General features: G+C 35.7%; 1 protein-coding gene across 10 annotated transcripts in view; it reads right to left on the bottom strand.

The window, feature by feature from the left end:
- ZNF521 (zinc finger protein 521) overlaps nucleotides 1–18,773 on the bottom strand; it is a 284,989-nt gene that overhangs the window by 111,776 nt on the left and 154,440 nt on the right. For 6 of the 10 annotated variants that reach the window (XM_081078854.1, XM_081078852.1, XM_081078848.1 and 3 more), the window contains one exon: nucleotides 15,632–15,716. In XM_081078854.1, coding sequence (XP_080934980.1) covers nucleotides 15,632–15,716 — 85 coding nt within the window. The remainder of the gene's footprint in view (nucleotides 1–15,631; nucleotides 15,717–18,773) is intronic. The other 4 variants (XM_081078846.1, XM_081078853.1, XM_081078850.1 and 1 more) reach the window with 1 other exon arrangement.

Below are 18,773 nucleotides of genomic sequence, written 5' to 3'. Positions count from 1 at the left end.
ATGTGTCTGCACAGACGTGTGCACGTGTACACATACATACACACATAGACTTAAGTCAACAAAAAGACTACAAAACTGTCTTTTAAAGAAAGGCCATTAAAAAATTAGAAAACCACTATTACTGACAAACTCTGAATCAGAATTCAGAAATCAGCCCTATAATTTAAGACCTCTGAAATGAATGTACTTTAAATTTTACTTTATAACATAGCGTGATAGTTCAAGATATAGATTAGGTAATACACACTTAAAGTTAAAATGACCTTTTCATTTAAAAATTAAAACATTTTCTTTGTGTGTGTGTGTGTGTGTGTCTCTAAACAAACCCGTAACCCTTGGAAGACGACAATTTGTTTTAAAAGACACATACACACAATTTGAATAAATATATCATTACTACCGTGTTTCCCCAAAAATAAGACCTAGCTGGACAATCAGCTCTAAGGCATCTTTTGGAGCAAAAATTAATATAAGACACGGTATTATATCATTTATATTATATTATATTATATTACATTACATTACATTATATTATATTATACCAGGTCTTATAGTAAAATAATACCTGGTCTTATATTAATTTTTGCTCCAAAAGACATATTAGAACTGATTGTCCAGCTAGGTCTTATTTTTAGGGAAACACGATAAGAAAAATTCAACTTTTTCGATAATTAGAAAAGTTATAGTTATCAAAGCAGCCTGGGCATAAAATGCAACCTTACGCTATTTCCAGATTTTCAAAGTCACACTTATCCCATGTGATGGTGCACTTCAGCGTAAGGATGCAGCAATCCCTACGACCGACGCAGGACACACAGAAATAACGTCAGAGGCCATTCTTCACATTTGGATCTCACCACATTGAGTGCAAAGAGTGAGCTTCAACATGAAAATGCAGTTTGCTCCTTGTAAAGTGTACACTTTTATCTCTTGCAAAAAACACATTCATTTCCGTCGCCTCCAGGTAAAGAGGATGGCATCTATCACAAGTACAGAGAACGTCTGAAGGATTTAGAAGCAATCTTTTCATAATGCTTCTTTTGGTGAGAAAGTGGAGTTATGAGTTACTCAAAATTCATAAAGATTATTAAGTTTACTTCCTCACAGAAGACGCGCCACCATCGTAACTCTCAACTGTACTGTCAGCGTTTCAGCCCCAAACTCTTGAGACTAGGTCTCTGTTTCAGGACACTCATCCATTTTATGGCATTAGTGTTCCACTGCATAAAATAAAGGTTCTGTCCCATTCATAAAAAAACAGAACAAACGAAAACAAAATAAGCAAATTGCTTCCAGTGGAACAAGCCTACAGTATCGACAATGAATCTGGGGTACTCAGTCTACCATTATTCCTTCATGTAAGTGACTTTAACAGGTAAGAAAGTTTCTATTGCAGCAAGTTGACTCCAGATTATCAACTTGTGTGTCTGTGCCTGCTGGGCTATTTGAATGATTACCCTGTTCCTCAAGGCCGTCAGCTATGACCTACTAGGCACCCAACCCCTCGCAGTAAGGAAGCTTCCTAAACAACAGTAAGCTTTCCTGCTTGATGAATTCCAACCTCACAGTTCATCTAAGCCGAGCCTATGAGCTTCATCGTTTTCCTTCTTACACCTCGCGTACGTCGATGGGAAGTTATGAAACATATTTTTCTAGTCCTCCCAGGAGCAAGGCCAGGTCCACAATTTGACCTCAGAAACACAGCAGTCCTGCAAAGCCAGATAGCCTGACAGAACTGAGTATTAGTGCTCTCTGCCTGGCCTAACACAAACTATAACATGCAGCACGGAGCAATGTTACTTATGGGAAAAGACAAGCAATGCATCAGTTGGAGAAAAATAATGGGATTTAATCACACAAAAATATCACAAGCACACAGCTCCTTTTCAACAACTACCCACCTCAGGTGAAGACACAATATTCTTGTAAAACTAACCACTTCTGATTTATAACGGAGCTGCCTAACCAGATATTTTGATCAGATGAAGTTATAAGATTTGGGACACACCCAGAGATTCTCCTTCCCATCATGTCAATATTCCCCCAGGGAATGATTTTAAACAAACATACAAAAATATCTATCTGTGTCTCAGATAGATGTCTTAGCTGTGTGAGGCATTATCCCAGGAACAGTGCAGGCTCATGTGAAAGACTGTCACAGACTAATTAAGGACACGGCTGCCGAAAAGGGAAGGTTGACCCTGCAGTCTTATTTACACAATTTCCAGCCAGAGGGCTATGAAGTGGAGCCCCAGTGGGGGCATTTCTATCTGAAACCCAAGGGTACCTGCATTAAGGAAACTGGTGTAAATGAATCCCTTTGCTCAATGACAGAAGAAAATACACCAATACTTCAGTTATCTTGGTATGGAATACATGTGCCGACCCTCTTGGACTTTATATAACAAGAAACAGTTACTTCTTATTTATTATTATTATTATTATTATTATTATTATTATTACTACTACTACTATTATTTGCTCTTCAGTATGCATTCAATTAGAAGGAGGACATTTTGAGGCAAGAATGATAAGCTCTTTAGACAGAAGGTAGAGATTCAAAAATTGCAAAACTTCAGCTTTCAAAAATAGCCTAAGTGACCTCTTGCAGTAGTCTGACCAGTCCGCAGCAAGCAGGAGGCCACCCCTGTGAAGAGCGAATCCTGGCCAAGTTCTCTCTTCACAGATGATGCACAGCGTAAGCTCTAATGAGTTTTGGGTTACAAATGCTGAACGCATTAATATTCCTTGATGATAATTATCACAGTATAAGCACCTTTCCCAATGCGAGTAGCATAAAGCAACTGAAGCAGCATTTTTACTACATTTGAAACAAGCTGGAAAATGGGATTTTCTACTCTTGTAACCTGAGGTCAACATACATCAAGCATTGCATATTAACACACCTATATGTGAACCCTGTACCACTGCCCTTCCCTTCTGCTTCGGGTACACCTAAGGCAATCTCCTTTATCCCTTCTTCATTATGAAATTCTCAATGCGAACATATTTGTGATATACAGAATTTCAAAACAAAATGTATTTTTCCTGATCATACGAATCCTATGTTTCTTCTTATGAGAACATAAATAGCAAATAAGATCAGTAACCGTGTTTTACAGATGAGAGGTGTCTCTGTGCAGTTTGAAAGAATACTGTGGTCACTGACTGCATATAAAACAGGATCAAAATTAGAATCGAGTAAATAGGCTCCAAACACATCACAGACAAATCTGAACAAGCTACTAGCCTTTATCTTTACACCTTCAAAATGAGTAACACATTCAGCACTGAAAGGTTTAAATGTGAATTCTAATCTACCAACATGATGACATTAATGATGTCAGCATCATATGTACTAGTAACATTTCGCATAAGGATCCTGAAAACCAATTTTCATTCCAGATTAAAGAGCAATTATTGTTATTTGGATAATGACCATCAAATATTACATGAAAAACGTGATAAAGATGATCTATTTATGTATCAGATCAGTGTGTACAACTATATAATTCAGTATTTGCCATAGCATACCCAAAACTAGATACTGAAAAGATTTAACTTACTTCACTCCAATTGGATTTGATAATACGTTCTGAATGGACTATAAATTGATTTTCCCTCATCTCCTTTTTCCTCTCCCTCTATTCAGTGAGAAACAAAACATGTCTATTATAAAGCCCACCTGATACTAGGACAGCTTAACATTATCACAATGTAAGATCTTATTTTTAAAAAACAAACAAACAAAAAACATGCTATACTGTCACTTTAGTACTCTCTGTAAATAATCCCAACAGCACTTTGATTTAACAGTGACAAAATGAAAGCCAGCTTGGACCCTTAATCCAAAGAGTGTGAATTGATTTAGGGATTTTTATAGGTGTGAATCTGCTGAACTCATCTGTACCACATTACCCCACACTTCATTTAGAAAATATGCCACGCTACGACTGTTTCAAGTTCTCTACCATCATTTTTACTTATGTGCTGCAAAAATGTCTTCAAATCTCATTTGAATAGATGGCAGGGTTATGAGGGAACCTTTACTAAATATTTAACAGCACTATTGGCTTATTAAATACTATAATGCGAGAGCCATGAAAGCATGATATACAGTGCTTGCCTTTTTTTTTAAACTTAATGCTGGTGCTCATTTTGAACACTCCGCGAGCCCATTCATCAGTAGAACTGATGCATTTTAAAAAGTCCTCATTTACTAGCAGATAAATGTGGTTAGAAAGCCTTTTTAGTGCAGAAATGACTGGAAACCTATTTGGTTTTACAGTGCAAAATTTGCTTTACTCTGGCTGGGCAAAAAAAACCACACACACAAAAAACAAAAAACCCTCACAAAACATTTAAAAGGCCATTTTGAAATCATATGCAAGCTAAAGGAACACAGTTTGACATAAAAGTAGGATGTGTTATTGGTTCACAGGTATATACACATACAACTAAACAAGGCAATTGATTTACGGACAGCTTAGAAAGCACATGCATTTCTCACATCTGGAAACAGTATCTCAAATACACATCATACAATGAGATTACCCATTGAGACTGGTGTTTTTGAACATGACATTGTTGCCAGGTGACTTCATTTGCAACTATTCATAATTGCTTTTTTAAAAATAGGTTAATATAATCTTTGCATATACTATGTTAAGATATTTTTAACTAAAACTATGCTTTTAAAAGAAAAGTTAATCGGAAAATGTTTACCCTATTTCAGTGGGTAGTAAGGAGAAATTCCCTCTGAAAAGATCTTTCTATTCACAAAGATATATATGTGTGTGTATATATATATATATATATATATATATATATATATATATATATATATATATATATGATGGTCTAATTTAAAGGAAACTCCCTGTCCACTAGAGTCCTGTAGAGTGAGCATTTATCCTGTAAACACTGTAACAATGATTATCTGTCCTCTCAGTTCTCAGTGGAGACTCTTGCTTTTGAAAATGTCTTGTGGTGTCTTACTAAATTCAGGCTATTTCAATTAGTATTACTGCACATTAAAAATTAATTGTATTACTGGGTGGATTAAGGTTTAAATTTCAATTCTACAGTATGTGCACTAGAAATGACAGCTAAAAATCAATGTTCTTTGGCCCACAATCGGAAGTGTATACGGTCAAATAGCGTGGGACTGGCGTCACTGGCCAAGCAGTTTTAAAGGACTTGATAGTTCAATTGAAGGTGTGTCAGCTCTAATTCTAGATTTTACTTTGAATGCTACACAGTAGCCCAGTCTTAGAAAAATAAAAACGAATAACAGCAGCACTAACAATTTGGAAAAACAAGTGGACACAGGTACTAAAATTATGACAACAAAAGGATTAACAGTCACCAAAATTCACATATACATAATTATCCCTAGGCTAAAACCTTGCTCATAATTCTGTTCAATAAGAACAGAAGGTCTCTGCCTTAAATCCACACTATTTTTTATTAGTTATTGGGTGACAGAAGTTGGTTGGGGGCAGGAAATTGGCTATTTTGGAAAGAGAAACTACTAATAGATACACTATTCCTAATGACTTTATCTATGTTTTAATGAAACCCAAGAAGATATTGAAAATACAAATATTTTCCTTAAACAGTAATCCCATCGAAGTCCTTTTTGTAAATTATTAACCCTTTTTTGTGGGGAAGGGACACATCAAGGTGACCATCCTGACTATAGATTTATACCATCTACACGAAGTGTTTGAAATCAGTCCACTTTTATTACTGATAAATGTGTTCTTTTCAGAAGATGAAGATGAAGAACATTAGAAACGAAGTCAACAGAGTAAAGTAGCATCAGTCAAACCCACAGAGCCACCAGGATATCTGGGTTTGGAACAGAACGGTGATTGGTACATGCCTAAGAGAAAAAAAAATGACGCCTGCAATGTTCCTCAAGATTCCCTCGGTGGTGCACCGGTGGCCAACAGCAAGTTCGGCAGCAAGAGAGGAAAGAAGATGGGAAGTAATAATAACAATAAAAAGAATAATCTGGCGCAAATGGACCCCGAGGTGTAGTTGTCATCCCTGTGCAACAATCACCCTTCACTGCAATTTACTGATGTTGCTTCATTACAATACAGCATATAAAGGGGTAATGTACAAAGTGCACTACTGAAACCTATGTGGTTGGAAGCAGCACACGGCACCCTAGCAGACAGCACCACGGGAGCCACGTCAGTCTGCTCACCAGTGAAATTACCTGTGAAACAGATTCCATAGAAAAGTGTAATATGTGTATATAGCGTGGTGATACACTTAGGGGGAAAGAGGATAAAAGGTAGCAGGAAAAAGTGTTTCCTTAGTGAAATATTAAAGGCACATCAAATAATCTGAGTTAAAACATCCTTTGAAGAGGTGACAACTTGTGCCTTTGTCAAAAGGAAAAGATGAAGAGGATGATGTTTCCGGTCTGGAAAACATACACCGGCTCTCTCGGCTTCATATTCTTTTTCTCCAGAAAATGACCCATTCATGCTTTTAGGTGAACTTGAACACTGAACATTCAGACAAGTAGGATTGGAAAGAGACAATGATTAATTTTCTGATTTTCTCTTGCTATAGCTGTAGTTCTTACTTTTCATTCAGAGCCCGGAAGACGCTGAAGCAATGTGCTAAGGGGTAAAAAGAGATTCTTTCTTCACCAAGGATCACTGAGTATGTCATTGGTTAATTCTCGCTCTATGCTCCTCATTAGCATGACTCTCAAGTTTCTGGGTTATCATATCCGAAATATTAAGACATAATAACTACGAAGGTGCAGATAATTGGATATTAACCAGAACATACTTGACTGGGCAGGAGGTAGGGCCCTGCTTAAACTAATCCTGAAATATATTAATCACCAATTAATGAAAGGGTTTCAAATTCATTTTCTATTATAGAACACCTCCGAGTACCTAAGCTATTTCTAACAAAATGACTTGGAATAACTGGGTAGAAATAAGGAATATGGTCATTTGACGATGGCTTAAATTAATTCTTTACAGCTTATTGTCAAGTAACCATGAAAACCAGAGGTAACCCCTTGATTACTGTTTTTGTCTTTTTTTTTTGTTTTTTACAAAGTCTGATGGGAAGAAAAGGGGACACTTTTCAATATTCAGTGGCCTTTGTTTAAATTCCAAATTTATCCCTTTAAATAGCAGAGCCAGAACACTGTCATAATATTACGGGAGTTTTTCAGCCTAGACCTCTAGACCCCCAACCTAACAACACATGTACTCTTAAGATACAAAACCAATTAATGGGAGCCAAAGAAGTCCAACAAAGACATGCTTTGTACATAGTAAACAGTAAGCAGTAAGAAGCTGAAGAATATATTCAAGGGTAAAGACCTTGACTAAGTGGTGATTGAAAAGTCACCACCACTTAGATGGAAATAAAGTAATGCTAAATAAAAAACAAAACAAAACAAAAACAGGAAAAGGAATATACAGAGAAGGAAAGTCATGTCTACACAATCCACGTGGCTGTGACGTTGTGTCTGATATATCACAGGTGTTTTATTAGCTTGGTTGTAAAAGTCCCCAAGAAAAACTTCTGTGCATATTCACTGAGTCAGAGAAACGGCTAAAAAATGCCATTCATCTTAAAGAAAAAAAAAATTTCTAAGTACATTATTCTCACAAATGGGTTCTAGTATCTTTCAATACTTAAAAGGTATAGCTTTGAGATACTCTGGAAAAGACTTGAAGTTTTTATGTCAGCGGAAACAAATTGTTTGGATTAATACAATGTAAGCAAGAGATTGAAACGACACTATCTCTCTATTTTACCTGCCTTTATTTACTTAATCTGATGAAAATAGTAAGAAAACTCCTGTTATGTCAGGGCTGTTTTGTTTTTTTTTATTCACTTATTTGTTGACTTTAATTTTAATAATTCTTAAATAAGCACTCACGGCAGATGAACTAAGATATGCAGGCAAGTAGGCCCTTTTATCAACAATTTTGCCATAGAAATACACAAACATTTCAATGGCTCTTCATTAGCAAACAAATCAACAAGTGATATTTTAATGCATGACTTTATTCCATCTCTGTGGGGACTGTAGTTGAGAGTGTGATGTACAGTACAGAGAAAGGAATCATCAGCCACAATGTCCCAGGGCTCCCTCCATTGAGGACTTCGCAGCCTCTGCTTAAAGAGTGCATTTAATTGACTGATAGACAGTAGCTTCTTTGTTCACAGAAGACAGCGAAGTAATGGCAGCTTGAAAATCGTACCATCTACAGGGTCTCCTGAGACTAGTAACAGGGGGATATGTGTCAGGAATAAATAAATAATCTAATTATTAAGCCACTTCCTGTCAAGTTAACTCCAATTTGTTGGCTTTTGAAGGCAACAAAACGAGGCATTTTTCCTCATTATGCTTCTCTTTTTATACCAGTGGTAATCACAGGCGGATTAAAGGGTGCCTGATTGGTTTTTTTGTCAAGGAACTGAGAAGCAGCCAACAGTACAGAAAAACAGAGTTGGGGTTAGAAGAAATTTCATGCTTGTCTCCTTTCCAGCTCCCTAACAGCCCACACGGCTGCCCCATACAGAGCTGCCAGCTGTACAGCAAATGTGTACCCCTCCAACTGAGGCCTACCGGGCCACAGGCGCCATCCTGAGAGCTGTGAGATACCTTGCAATCTTGGCAGGTAGCTACTGCTGTCATAGGCATAATTCTAAAGGTGACCTAGGAAACCCCATCAGCTCACCAAATGCAACAATATGAGCAGCTGAAGTTCGACACCCACTCTCCATATTGGCTCCCTTTCCTTTGTTTACTGCTATTAATGGCCCCGAAACTAGGAAATAACCTATGGAAATAGGTCATGAGAGACCTTTTCTTTTAATGTATCTGAACCGATCCTGTAAAAAAAATAGATGACAATGCATACGTGTATATGAACAAGTGTGTGCATGCAGGGATCTGTCCTTTTTCATCTATCGCTGATGACTTTCCACGCCCTCCACTCAGACATGTTTTGCAAACTTCATTCACAAAGATATCCACATCTGATAGTACAACAAACAGTGAGTGTAAAACAGATACCCTCGTGGCATATCCTACAGCGAGTCAAAGGTGAAGACAAAATGAGAGCCAGCAGCCCCGCCATTGTATCTCTGACAGTCAGACGGAATTATCCATCTGGCACAGACTTTCTTCCCCGTGTCTGTATGGAGCCTAGGAAGAAAGGCTGGCATCCAGTCATTCTGCTTCAGCCACAGTCTTCTGCGGCCTCTTTAAGAGCAGTGTGTTCTAAAAAATAACGAGAAACTGAAGCTTCAGTCCGTCTGTGGGCTCAGGCAGAACCCTCAGTCTCACAGAAAATCAACACCGCAAGAAATGTCTAAGAGGCTATCTTAGGAGCCTGTAAATTAGACACTCCACTAACTGCCAGCATTTTTCACTCTTGAAAATCAAAGCTGCTACATGCAGGCTAAAACACAAAACAAGGATAAACATCCTGATTTGTCTTTTACTAGCTCAACACTGAAATTAAGAGATAGGCTCAAAGATTTTCTTTAAAAGTTGCCTAAGAAATAAGAATCCAAATAACCAAGATGAGCTCTTGAAAACTGTCTTATTCCAAAAAAAGATGTTAATTAAGATCTTTTTTATTTCCCTTTAAATCGTCTTTGTTTTTAGGAACTCTGACCAGACAAAGTTGGTAAGTTCCTGTGGCCCCGCTTTGCACTCAGTAAACAGTGGAGTTGTGTTTTATTCATGCCTCTGTATGTCCTTTCTGAATACATCTTGAATTTTTGTTAAATTGCGCAGATAATTAAACCCTCTTCATATTTACAGTCTGCTTCATTGGTACCATGAATTCTGTTTTCAGTTACTGTCTGCAAATTCCCTCTCTGAACAATTTCATACTAAGCAATAACACTTCATTTTACATAAGTTTTATCTGATGTCCCCATACAGAGCTGCCAGCTGTACAGCAAATGTGTGGTTCTCAAACTGAGGCCTACCAGGCCACAGGCTCCATCCTGAGATCTATGAGGCACCTTGCTGTCATTGGCAAGCTTTCCCTGCTATCACTGCGACCATCACTCCACACTGCACACAACTTAAAATCATCTGATTATTAGAATTTGTGGTCCACACTCCATTTTATCCTTTATTTAATCTATCCCCAGATCACACATTTGTTTAAATGTTTTGGCTGGTTTACAAATCATGCAGCCATCTGCACAGTAGGTGTGACACCATTTTTTAGACAGAAGTTACGTTACAAACAAAGATAAAGTCATTTGAAATGCTTTGGTGTTTGTTATTCTGTGTGGTTCACTTGGACCAACTCTAAGAAATAAATAGAATTATCTGTGTAAATCGATGAACATCTATGAAAAACAACACCCAGCAGAACGCCGAGCTTGCTCCATTACCTACGTTAATATCATGACAGCTGAGGAGAGATGACCTGGCCCACTTCTCATCTCTCCTGTACAGATGGCTATTAAAGAGAAAGTATCCCTTTTGTATGGTCCATGTAGAAACCCTTTATGGGCTTTTCAAATAAGCCAGCATTGCCCACATGAGGGTAGCTTTCTGTTACCATTAAACTGCCCAGATTTCATCTTTTTTAATCCAGCTCTTGATGAAATAAGCCAGTATTTCATCATATTTAACACCAAATGCTTGTTTCTTAATTCCCTGAGTTTTGTAAGCAATCAAATGAAGATGACTTTAAAAAAATTCAATAGTCTTCTCGTTTAGAATTAATGTAAATTCCAAGAACCTAATGACTTTGAACTTCTTAGGATAATGCAGGTACATACATATAATATATACACCCACACATGTATGCATTATTATAGATTCATTTCTATTCTTTTTTTAAAAAAAAACAGCTAATGAACACTGAGAGTTTACAGGGTAACACAGTCCTTTATCTTCCTATGCAAAGATCCATATCTTTTGATATTTGCCTTTAAGACATATAAAATCCAAAACCACTACAGACCTCAAAATATTGGTGTTAGTCTATTCTAAAGCAAGAGCACTCAAGCTGAAATGTTTCAGAGGTGATACTGAATGTCACAAAACTATAATGAAGATTAGTCACGTAGCACACCATCCACTAAAGAAATGGAAGGAAAAGAATGCCATTTGTGACCTTAGGCATCAAGCAAATTGCAGAATGTATGAATGTCACATGCCACAAAAGCAGACTAAAATTTCACCACACTGTACAAAACTGATTTATGCATTCTTTTTGTAATGACATTAGTAATATATATCACATGTAACATAACACATAGGGTATAGATCTCATGTGCATTGTAGAAGAATCTGCAATCTTTTCATGGTCTTAAAAATTGTAACTATCGATAAAACACTGAGTATTAGAGATTTGAGTAAAAACAGTCAATATTTTTGCATCAGTGTTTTCTTTCATATTAGCTGTCATTCATAGTCCTAAATTCCAGTTTTGCTTTTCTAAGAGATAAATACATTTGCTTCCAAATTCTTTAAGCATCATCCTTGATCCATCTGGGACATGTTTATTAGTGGCTATTTCTTCTGGATTTTCCTATTTTTTCACACCACCTTAGATACAATTTTGCCATTACAACACGGGTCTTTCTGGTTAGATGAAAAAAATGAGAAAAAAAACACATTAACTAATAATTTCTACATCAGTTTTTAAAAATTATTCTTAGGTAAATGGCTAGTACCCATTCCATTCAAATTCTCCAGCTGAGAACTTTGAAAGGGAGGGCTGAAAATGGCCATGGCTATATCCTGACCACTTGTCCTCCAAAGTCCATGACTGCAGCAATCAGTTCCAAGGATAATGGCATTTCTCCCCTTTGATCATTTCTTTGTCAAGCTGACTGGCCTTCGATGGTGTGTGTATTGCTGGTTGTCTACCACCAGCCGCTCGCAATTTGCTCACTATGTTTCATGAGACAGTTGTTTGTGGCTGTTTGGAACACATTCATCTCTTTGGGGATTTATGTGCTAGTTGCAATGCCAACCTCCGTAGTGATCGAAATTTCTTTCTAACTAAAATAGATAATTAGAGACTGGTAATTATTGGTCAAGAATTATCAGAGTGAAAAAATTAAGCTCCTCATAAATAGTTCTTGGCAATGTCATCTCTTTATATTATCGCATGCCTAACAGCCCTTTATTCTGAGCACTTACAAATTTACTCTACTGCTGTTGTGCCTCATAATTTTATATGAGGCAATCCCTTTGCTGGGTTAAACACATTTAAATTCTCTGCTTTCCATCTCTGTCTGTACTAATCCATACCAAATAATAATAACAATAATAACGGAAACCTCAAAGAGGAAAATACCAATAAATATTTACTATGCTGATAGAAAGAGACAGTGAATAATGAATTAAAGGACATAATATACAATGGCTTCTTTCTGTATTCTCAGGTCAAAAGCCAAGGTAAACTATGTGAAAGGAACAAAGGAAGACAAGAAAAATTTTCTCATCTGTGCAGACTTTGAAAGAGGAAAGTCTTTTCCCCAGGAAAGCTGTTAAAATGTTTTGTAGCTCTTTTTTGTGTGTGTGTAAAGAAGAAAAGAAACCCCTAAATAGTCACTGGTCTGATTTCTTACTGAAACTGTGTCAAAATGTGGTGGAGAGTGAAGTTTCCTTTTTTTCCTTAATAGACATAAGTCAAATCCCTAATGCATTTTTATTGAGTAATTATTCCTGCAACTCGGACCATGTGTCCACACCTAGCTGCAAAACAGCACTTAAGCAGAGAGTCTCCAATATGTACCTGGTAGAAACATTGATGGTTTTCCTTTCACAGATGTCCCTGGCCAATAGCTTGAGACCAGCACATCCAGAAGGAAGCGCGGAGGTTGCCTGATACTGAAATCGCATTAAAACATGTGTGCTACATAGAAGCTAATGCAAATGACTTCGTTAAAAAAAGGAATTTAAAGTTACACCTCTTTGGGTAATCTGCAGACTTTGTTTTCCATCAGGTGACAGAATCCTTCTTCAGACTGATTGAAATGTAAAACAAAATCTGTGAAAACACTATATACCCTCTTACAAACAGAGTAAGAGGCTTTTCAGATAGCCTCTAATCCCTCTTTCCTGCTAACAGTCTAGTTGAGATTATTTTTTGATTAGACAAAAAACATACACAGATCCACAACCTAAAAATACCTACCCTCAATGGAGGTATTTTAGCCAACAAAATAATGCTGCCTGCCTCATTTGAAAGACTAAGTATCACACTGGGATTTTAAAAAAAGGATATCTTAGCCTTTGTGACATCCTCCCCATTACACATTCTCTCTCTCTCTCTCGATATTAACAACACGAAGGGAGTTTAAACTTGGATGCATGGTCAGCAGACAGCACAATTAAAAAGATGCTATTCATTTGTTTAGGCTTCAAGTGCAAGAGAATTACATATTTTATTATTAAAAATAGCATGAATATTAAATAACTAGGTCCTCTGTGAAAAGGAGTAGAATTTGCTTCTCTGATGGAAGGTGAATTGTTAAATGCTCAGATCCCAAGAGAAGGTAAGTGTCATATTAATCCACCGTAGGTAGACGGGGGAAAGCCTTGGGAAATCACTAATGATGCAAGGATTTAAGAGAAATACAAAGGGAAAGGTATAAAGCAATTGAAAAAGAAAGACCAGGACAAACCAATGTTATGGACAAATGATACTAAAACTGGAAAATCAAAAAGTCCTCTCAGGCCCAACATTCAAATCAGATTCTACATATGCACAAGAACATTAATACTGTGGCAAAAAATATGTCCAATCAGTTCATCTGGGTCCTGGGATAAATTATAAATCCAGAACCAAATCTATCTATTTTTTAGATAGAAAAAAGCTAATCAGAAGACTGACCCACAAAGTTTCACTAAATTTTCCATAAACTGCAAAGAAATGTTTTCACTGAAGTCCACGTAAAACTGTGGCATGAAGCAGAGTCATGAATGATTGGCACCAATAAACTAGTCAAGAAATAAAGATGGAAAATATTAACATTTATCATTTGTCAAGAAGAATTCATTTTCTTCTAACCTATCCCCACGCCCCCAAAAGCAGTTTTTAAAATTTATGTAGAATATTTTTTTGGAATCCAAAATGGAAGTTAATTGCAAGAAAATACATTATTTGAATCTCTCATAAAGGTTGCCATTATCTTATAAACACTCAGTAAAGCTGTCAATGTTATTCTGTAACATTTAAGAATATGCTATGTATTGCGTAAGAAAATCACTAATGATATTAGTACTTAAATCTGGAAAATATAGAGATAAAGTGATCAATATTTTAGCTGTTATGTATATGTTCCACTTTGCACAATTAAGCACTTAGTCTTTCATAAGCAATAATCCGTCTAAAGACCCATCATTTCAAAACTATACAGCAAATCCTATGGAAAAACTATTAATCAATTTCCAACATATTTTTGAATTTATCTTATTAATATCTACGAGAGCCTTAGAAGTTTTGTTATGGTTGATTTTAGTGATCAGTAATGATAGTTTGAGCAACCCTTCCACTAAACATTCCTAGAATGCTTCTGATTAGTGTATAATAAAACTTGTTTACCCCTGGAAAATATTTTCAGAATCTAAAATGTTGAATTGTCTTTCCTGTCTTAGAGTTTGATAATAGAAGAGCATGAAGCTAATTAGACTTTTTTAAAGTATTATATCACAATTATTTATGGTATTATAAAATACCACAAAATGAGCATGAAATGAAAAAATTCTCATAGTATAAAAACAAAGTAGTAAGAAAAAAATAGTATAAAGTAATAGCAATTGTCATTTTACTAGTAGAAAAAGATCTGCTTGATAAAGTTTAATTGGCTGGTACAACTCTTAGTGTTATTACTAAGTGCTTATCAAATTAAAAGACATAGGAGGTAACCCCAAAGGAATTAAGGGATAATGGGACATTTGAATAAGTGAAAAAATAGTCCTTTTAGCTCTAGTCCATGTGATAAACGCAAAATCCCTGAAAACACTGGCCTAGAGTGACTTCAGAGATCTTTACCCAAACCGTTTTTATAAAGATCTATGTAAAATTTGGTGGGAAATAAAAAATGATTAGTAAATTCTTTACATGATCTTTTTAATCATGATTATTTCCAGGCTGTTGAAACCATCCATAAAAAACTAGTTTATGGCAATTTAAATTATTTATGTTTCCCTATCACAAAAACTCACCACTTTAGATTTTGATACAAAGATGCTTAAGCAACACACAGCAGTGCCATTACCATAATAACTTTTGAAATTAAAACCTGTCTAAAACTCTATGGAAAGCTAACATCCAGTTCATTAACCATTCCTGTTAGTTTTCAATAATGCAAAAATGATTAAGTTTAATTTGTTAATCACCTGTGTTTTGACTGGCAGTAGATATATAATCCTCTGCAGAAGTCTAAACTAGCCCTTGCAGGAAACAAAATGTGCTAATGCCGTATCAGGCCTAATAATAGTAATAAAAAAATCAATCATGCTTAGGTAAAACATTGATGGTTGAACAATTAATTCATCTTTAACTCTGTTTAATTATATAGGCATTGATGCACACAAGTAGGAGAAAAATCTATCTATAATAAGGTTTAGAATGTCACTCACCAATCATGTGATTTGCAACATGAACCTGAATATCCCATTCATTGTAGAAAACCATCTGACACTTGATGCACTGATAGGTCTTCTTCTGAGAAAACAAGTATAAACAGAATTACTTAGACACAGGCACTCTTTATTGTTTTCTTTTAAAAAAATAAAACAAAACAAAAACCCACTGATAGCTTTTTTTTTTTTTTTTTTGAGATGCTGGTCTTACATATGTTGCTAACTAAGCTACTGTGGGGCTGCTTGGGCAAAATTCCATGAGTTCCTTACTAAGACTTTGCGGCTTGATCCCAACACTGTAAGTTGCAAACACTTGGAAGAAATAAAGGCACATAATTACGGCATAATATATTTGTAAAGATTCCTAAACTGAAAAACAGAAGTTAGTATTAAAAAAATAAAAGATAACCTGTGACACAAGACTCAGTTTCAGAAACTTATGTTTTTGAAGGTCAGGTATTCATTCCGCCTAAAATAACTGTGGTGTTGCTTCTAGATATCCCTAAGTAAAATGGCCAATAAATTAAGATTCACGGAATCTAGCTAAGAGATGGAGAGATTATAATTTTTATCTGAAGTCTGAAATCTAGATCAAGTTTCAGAAATTGCTACGTACTAGCATTTAAATACATATTTTCTTCTATAAACAAATCATATTATTTCATATCACACTGAACATTCTAACACCATTTTATCATTTTACACAACAATCCTGTGAAGTGGATAAAGCAGGATTTATTATAACTCTTGTATCATAAATAAAGAAACTGAGGCCCAGGGAAGTAGAAAGGTTTTCCTGATGTCACAGTGCCCTACAGCTGGGAAGAGAAATAAGCTCTCTTGATTCTAAATGCTAAGCTCTAAAATAAAGCAGTCTTTATGATTTCACATCTTTATTATTGTGTCCCCCATATGGCTCAGTACATATTAGATGCACTCAATAAATAAAGTATTGGTTATGTTTTCCAGAACACAGTTATATAAAAAATTCCTTTATGATGAAACTTGATATTTACAATTAAAAACCATCTTGGAAAACAAAATAAACTATTATAAAATAAAGCCATTTTGAAAATCTCCCAACAGTGAGAAAATAACATTTGTAAAACCGTATCAATGACATTTTTAAAGATATTCTTACAGAACTATCATTTCATCTGCAGTCATATAAAATTGTTTTACTAATGGTAGCAATAGGAAATATCAGCCTGTAAATTGCAATTAATTTTAAAGAACTCAACAAAATCAAAATTAACTACAAAAATGTAGTGTCATTTCATTAGTGATTAAAATTATAAATGACATTAATGCAAAATGTTCTTAATTATTGCAGTTAACATAGTATTTGCTTCTGCAGCAGAGGATGATGTTCTTTGTAAAGCACAGAAGTGTAGGAATACTTCTAATGGAAGCTTTCTAAATAATCTAACAGGCTTTGTACATTAGGCATATTGTGAATTGAATGTGCTGAATCTAAATCTAACACGGACTTGAAAAACCCTGACAATCACCAAGGAAGATTTACTGCGCTAAGCTGTTCGCAAGATGCTTTTGATGGTAACACATAGAGCAACATGTGTTGCGTAAATAACATCTATCCTTTTTTTTTTAACAATATTTCCCTTTAGAACTAGTTAGAAAATATTTCTTACTCCCAGATGACCTACATTATATATTGTTTATTAGCATACTTCTAGCATTATTCCTGATATGTGACCTTGCTGAAAAACAAAGAAACATAAACTTAATGGCTAGTCTTTTCTCTTGTTAGCACAGTAAAACATACAATATGTCGAAAACTGTCTCCAAAAATGATGACTGATGAATATGTTGGCGGAATATACTAGGGTTTTTTTTCCCCCCTTGGTCTAATAATAAAGAATAAAATCACTTGACAAGCCACAATAATAAAATACCAGCACTTACTACTACCTTCAAAATGAACTCACACATTTGAAGATCTATGTATATGTGTTCTTTCATCATTGAAAGAAAACGCTTTTGTCACTACTGATAATTCAAATACTACCTTTAAGATAGTATTTCCATTCTTTTTAACAAAGTCACATTCTTATCTAGAAGCTCCTAAATTTGGGGCTAGTTGAATTAAGAATTTAAGTGACCAAAAACAATGTACCAGATTTTAAAATGCTGTAGCTTAAACTTCACCTTCTCACACATCTCAGATTTCCCAAATACAAAGCAATGATATGCAGATTGGACTGTGTTGAGGTTTTCTTTTTAAAGCCATGGTAGAAAATTCAATTTTACCCTCAACAGTTTTTTAAAAAGTAAGTTTAAATGACCTTTAAAGAAACCCTTATTATAATTATAGACTCTTAGCAAAATATTTGAAATGACTCCTGCCCACCTGTATACCTTCTTTAAGTGATTATAACCTCTGAACAGAATTGGCCTTGGGGAGTTCATTCCCTTGGAGACAAATCCATTCCAGCTCTGTACAGCGGAGTTTATGAAGGAATTCTTCCTACCATGTTTCCCCGAAAATAAGACCTAGCCGGACCATCGGCTCTAATGAATCTTTTGGAGCAAAAATTAATATAAGACCCGGGTCTAATTTTACTATAAGACGCATTAGAGCTGATGATCTGGCTAGGTCTTATTTTCGGGGAAACACGGTAATTCTAGGCTCAAATCCGCTTTTCTGCTAATTTTACCCACTGGTCCCAACTCAACACTCTGGAGCTATAAAGAGGAGGTTGAATCCCTTGTCTAACACGACAGTGACATTAACCCCTTTTCAGACTGAAAATAGAGGTATGGTGTAAGAAATGCTTTGAACAACTTTCACCATTCTATTTAGTTCCTTCTAGGTCAACCTTTTAACAAATAGGACCCCAAATTAAGCACAGTACTTCAGGGGTGCCCTGACCCTTGCAGAGTACGCAGGACTGTCGCCTCCCTTAGGACAATTACTTCCATTTATATAGAAGACAACAACAATCAAAAAAGTCGTGAGATCATTTCTTTTAAAAGCAGATAAAAGTAGAAACAGAACTTCCATTGTTTGGGCCCCAGATTGGCCTTTATCAAGCTTAAGTTGTCAATTGATTTGAAATGCTAATTTAGTCCAATTTTTAAAAGAGACTTTTTTCATTAGCCTTTTTTAATGTGCTAC

The sequence above is a fragment of the Rhinolophus hipposideros genome, assembly GCF_964194185.1.
Source record: "Rhinolophus hipposideros genome assembly, chromosome: 17".
Taxonomy (NCBI): Eukaryota; Metazoa; Chordata; class Mammalia; order Chiroptera; family Rhinolophidae; genus Rhinolophus; species Rhinolophus hipposideros.
The sequence above is the reverse complement of the archived record's forward strand: the minus strand, read 5'-3'. Positions and strand labels throughout refer to the sequence as shown.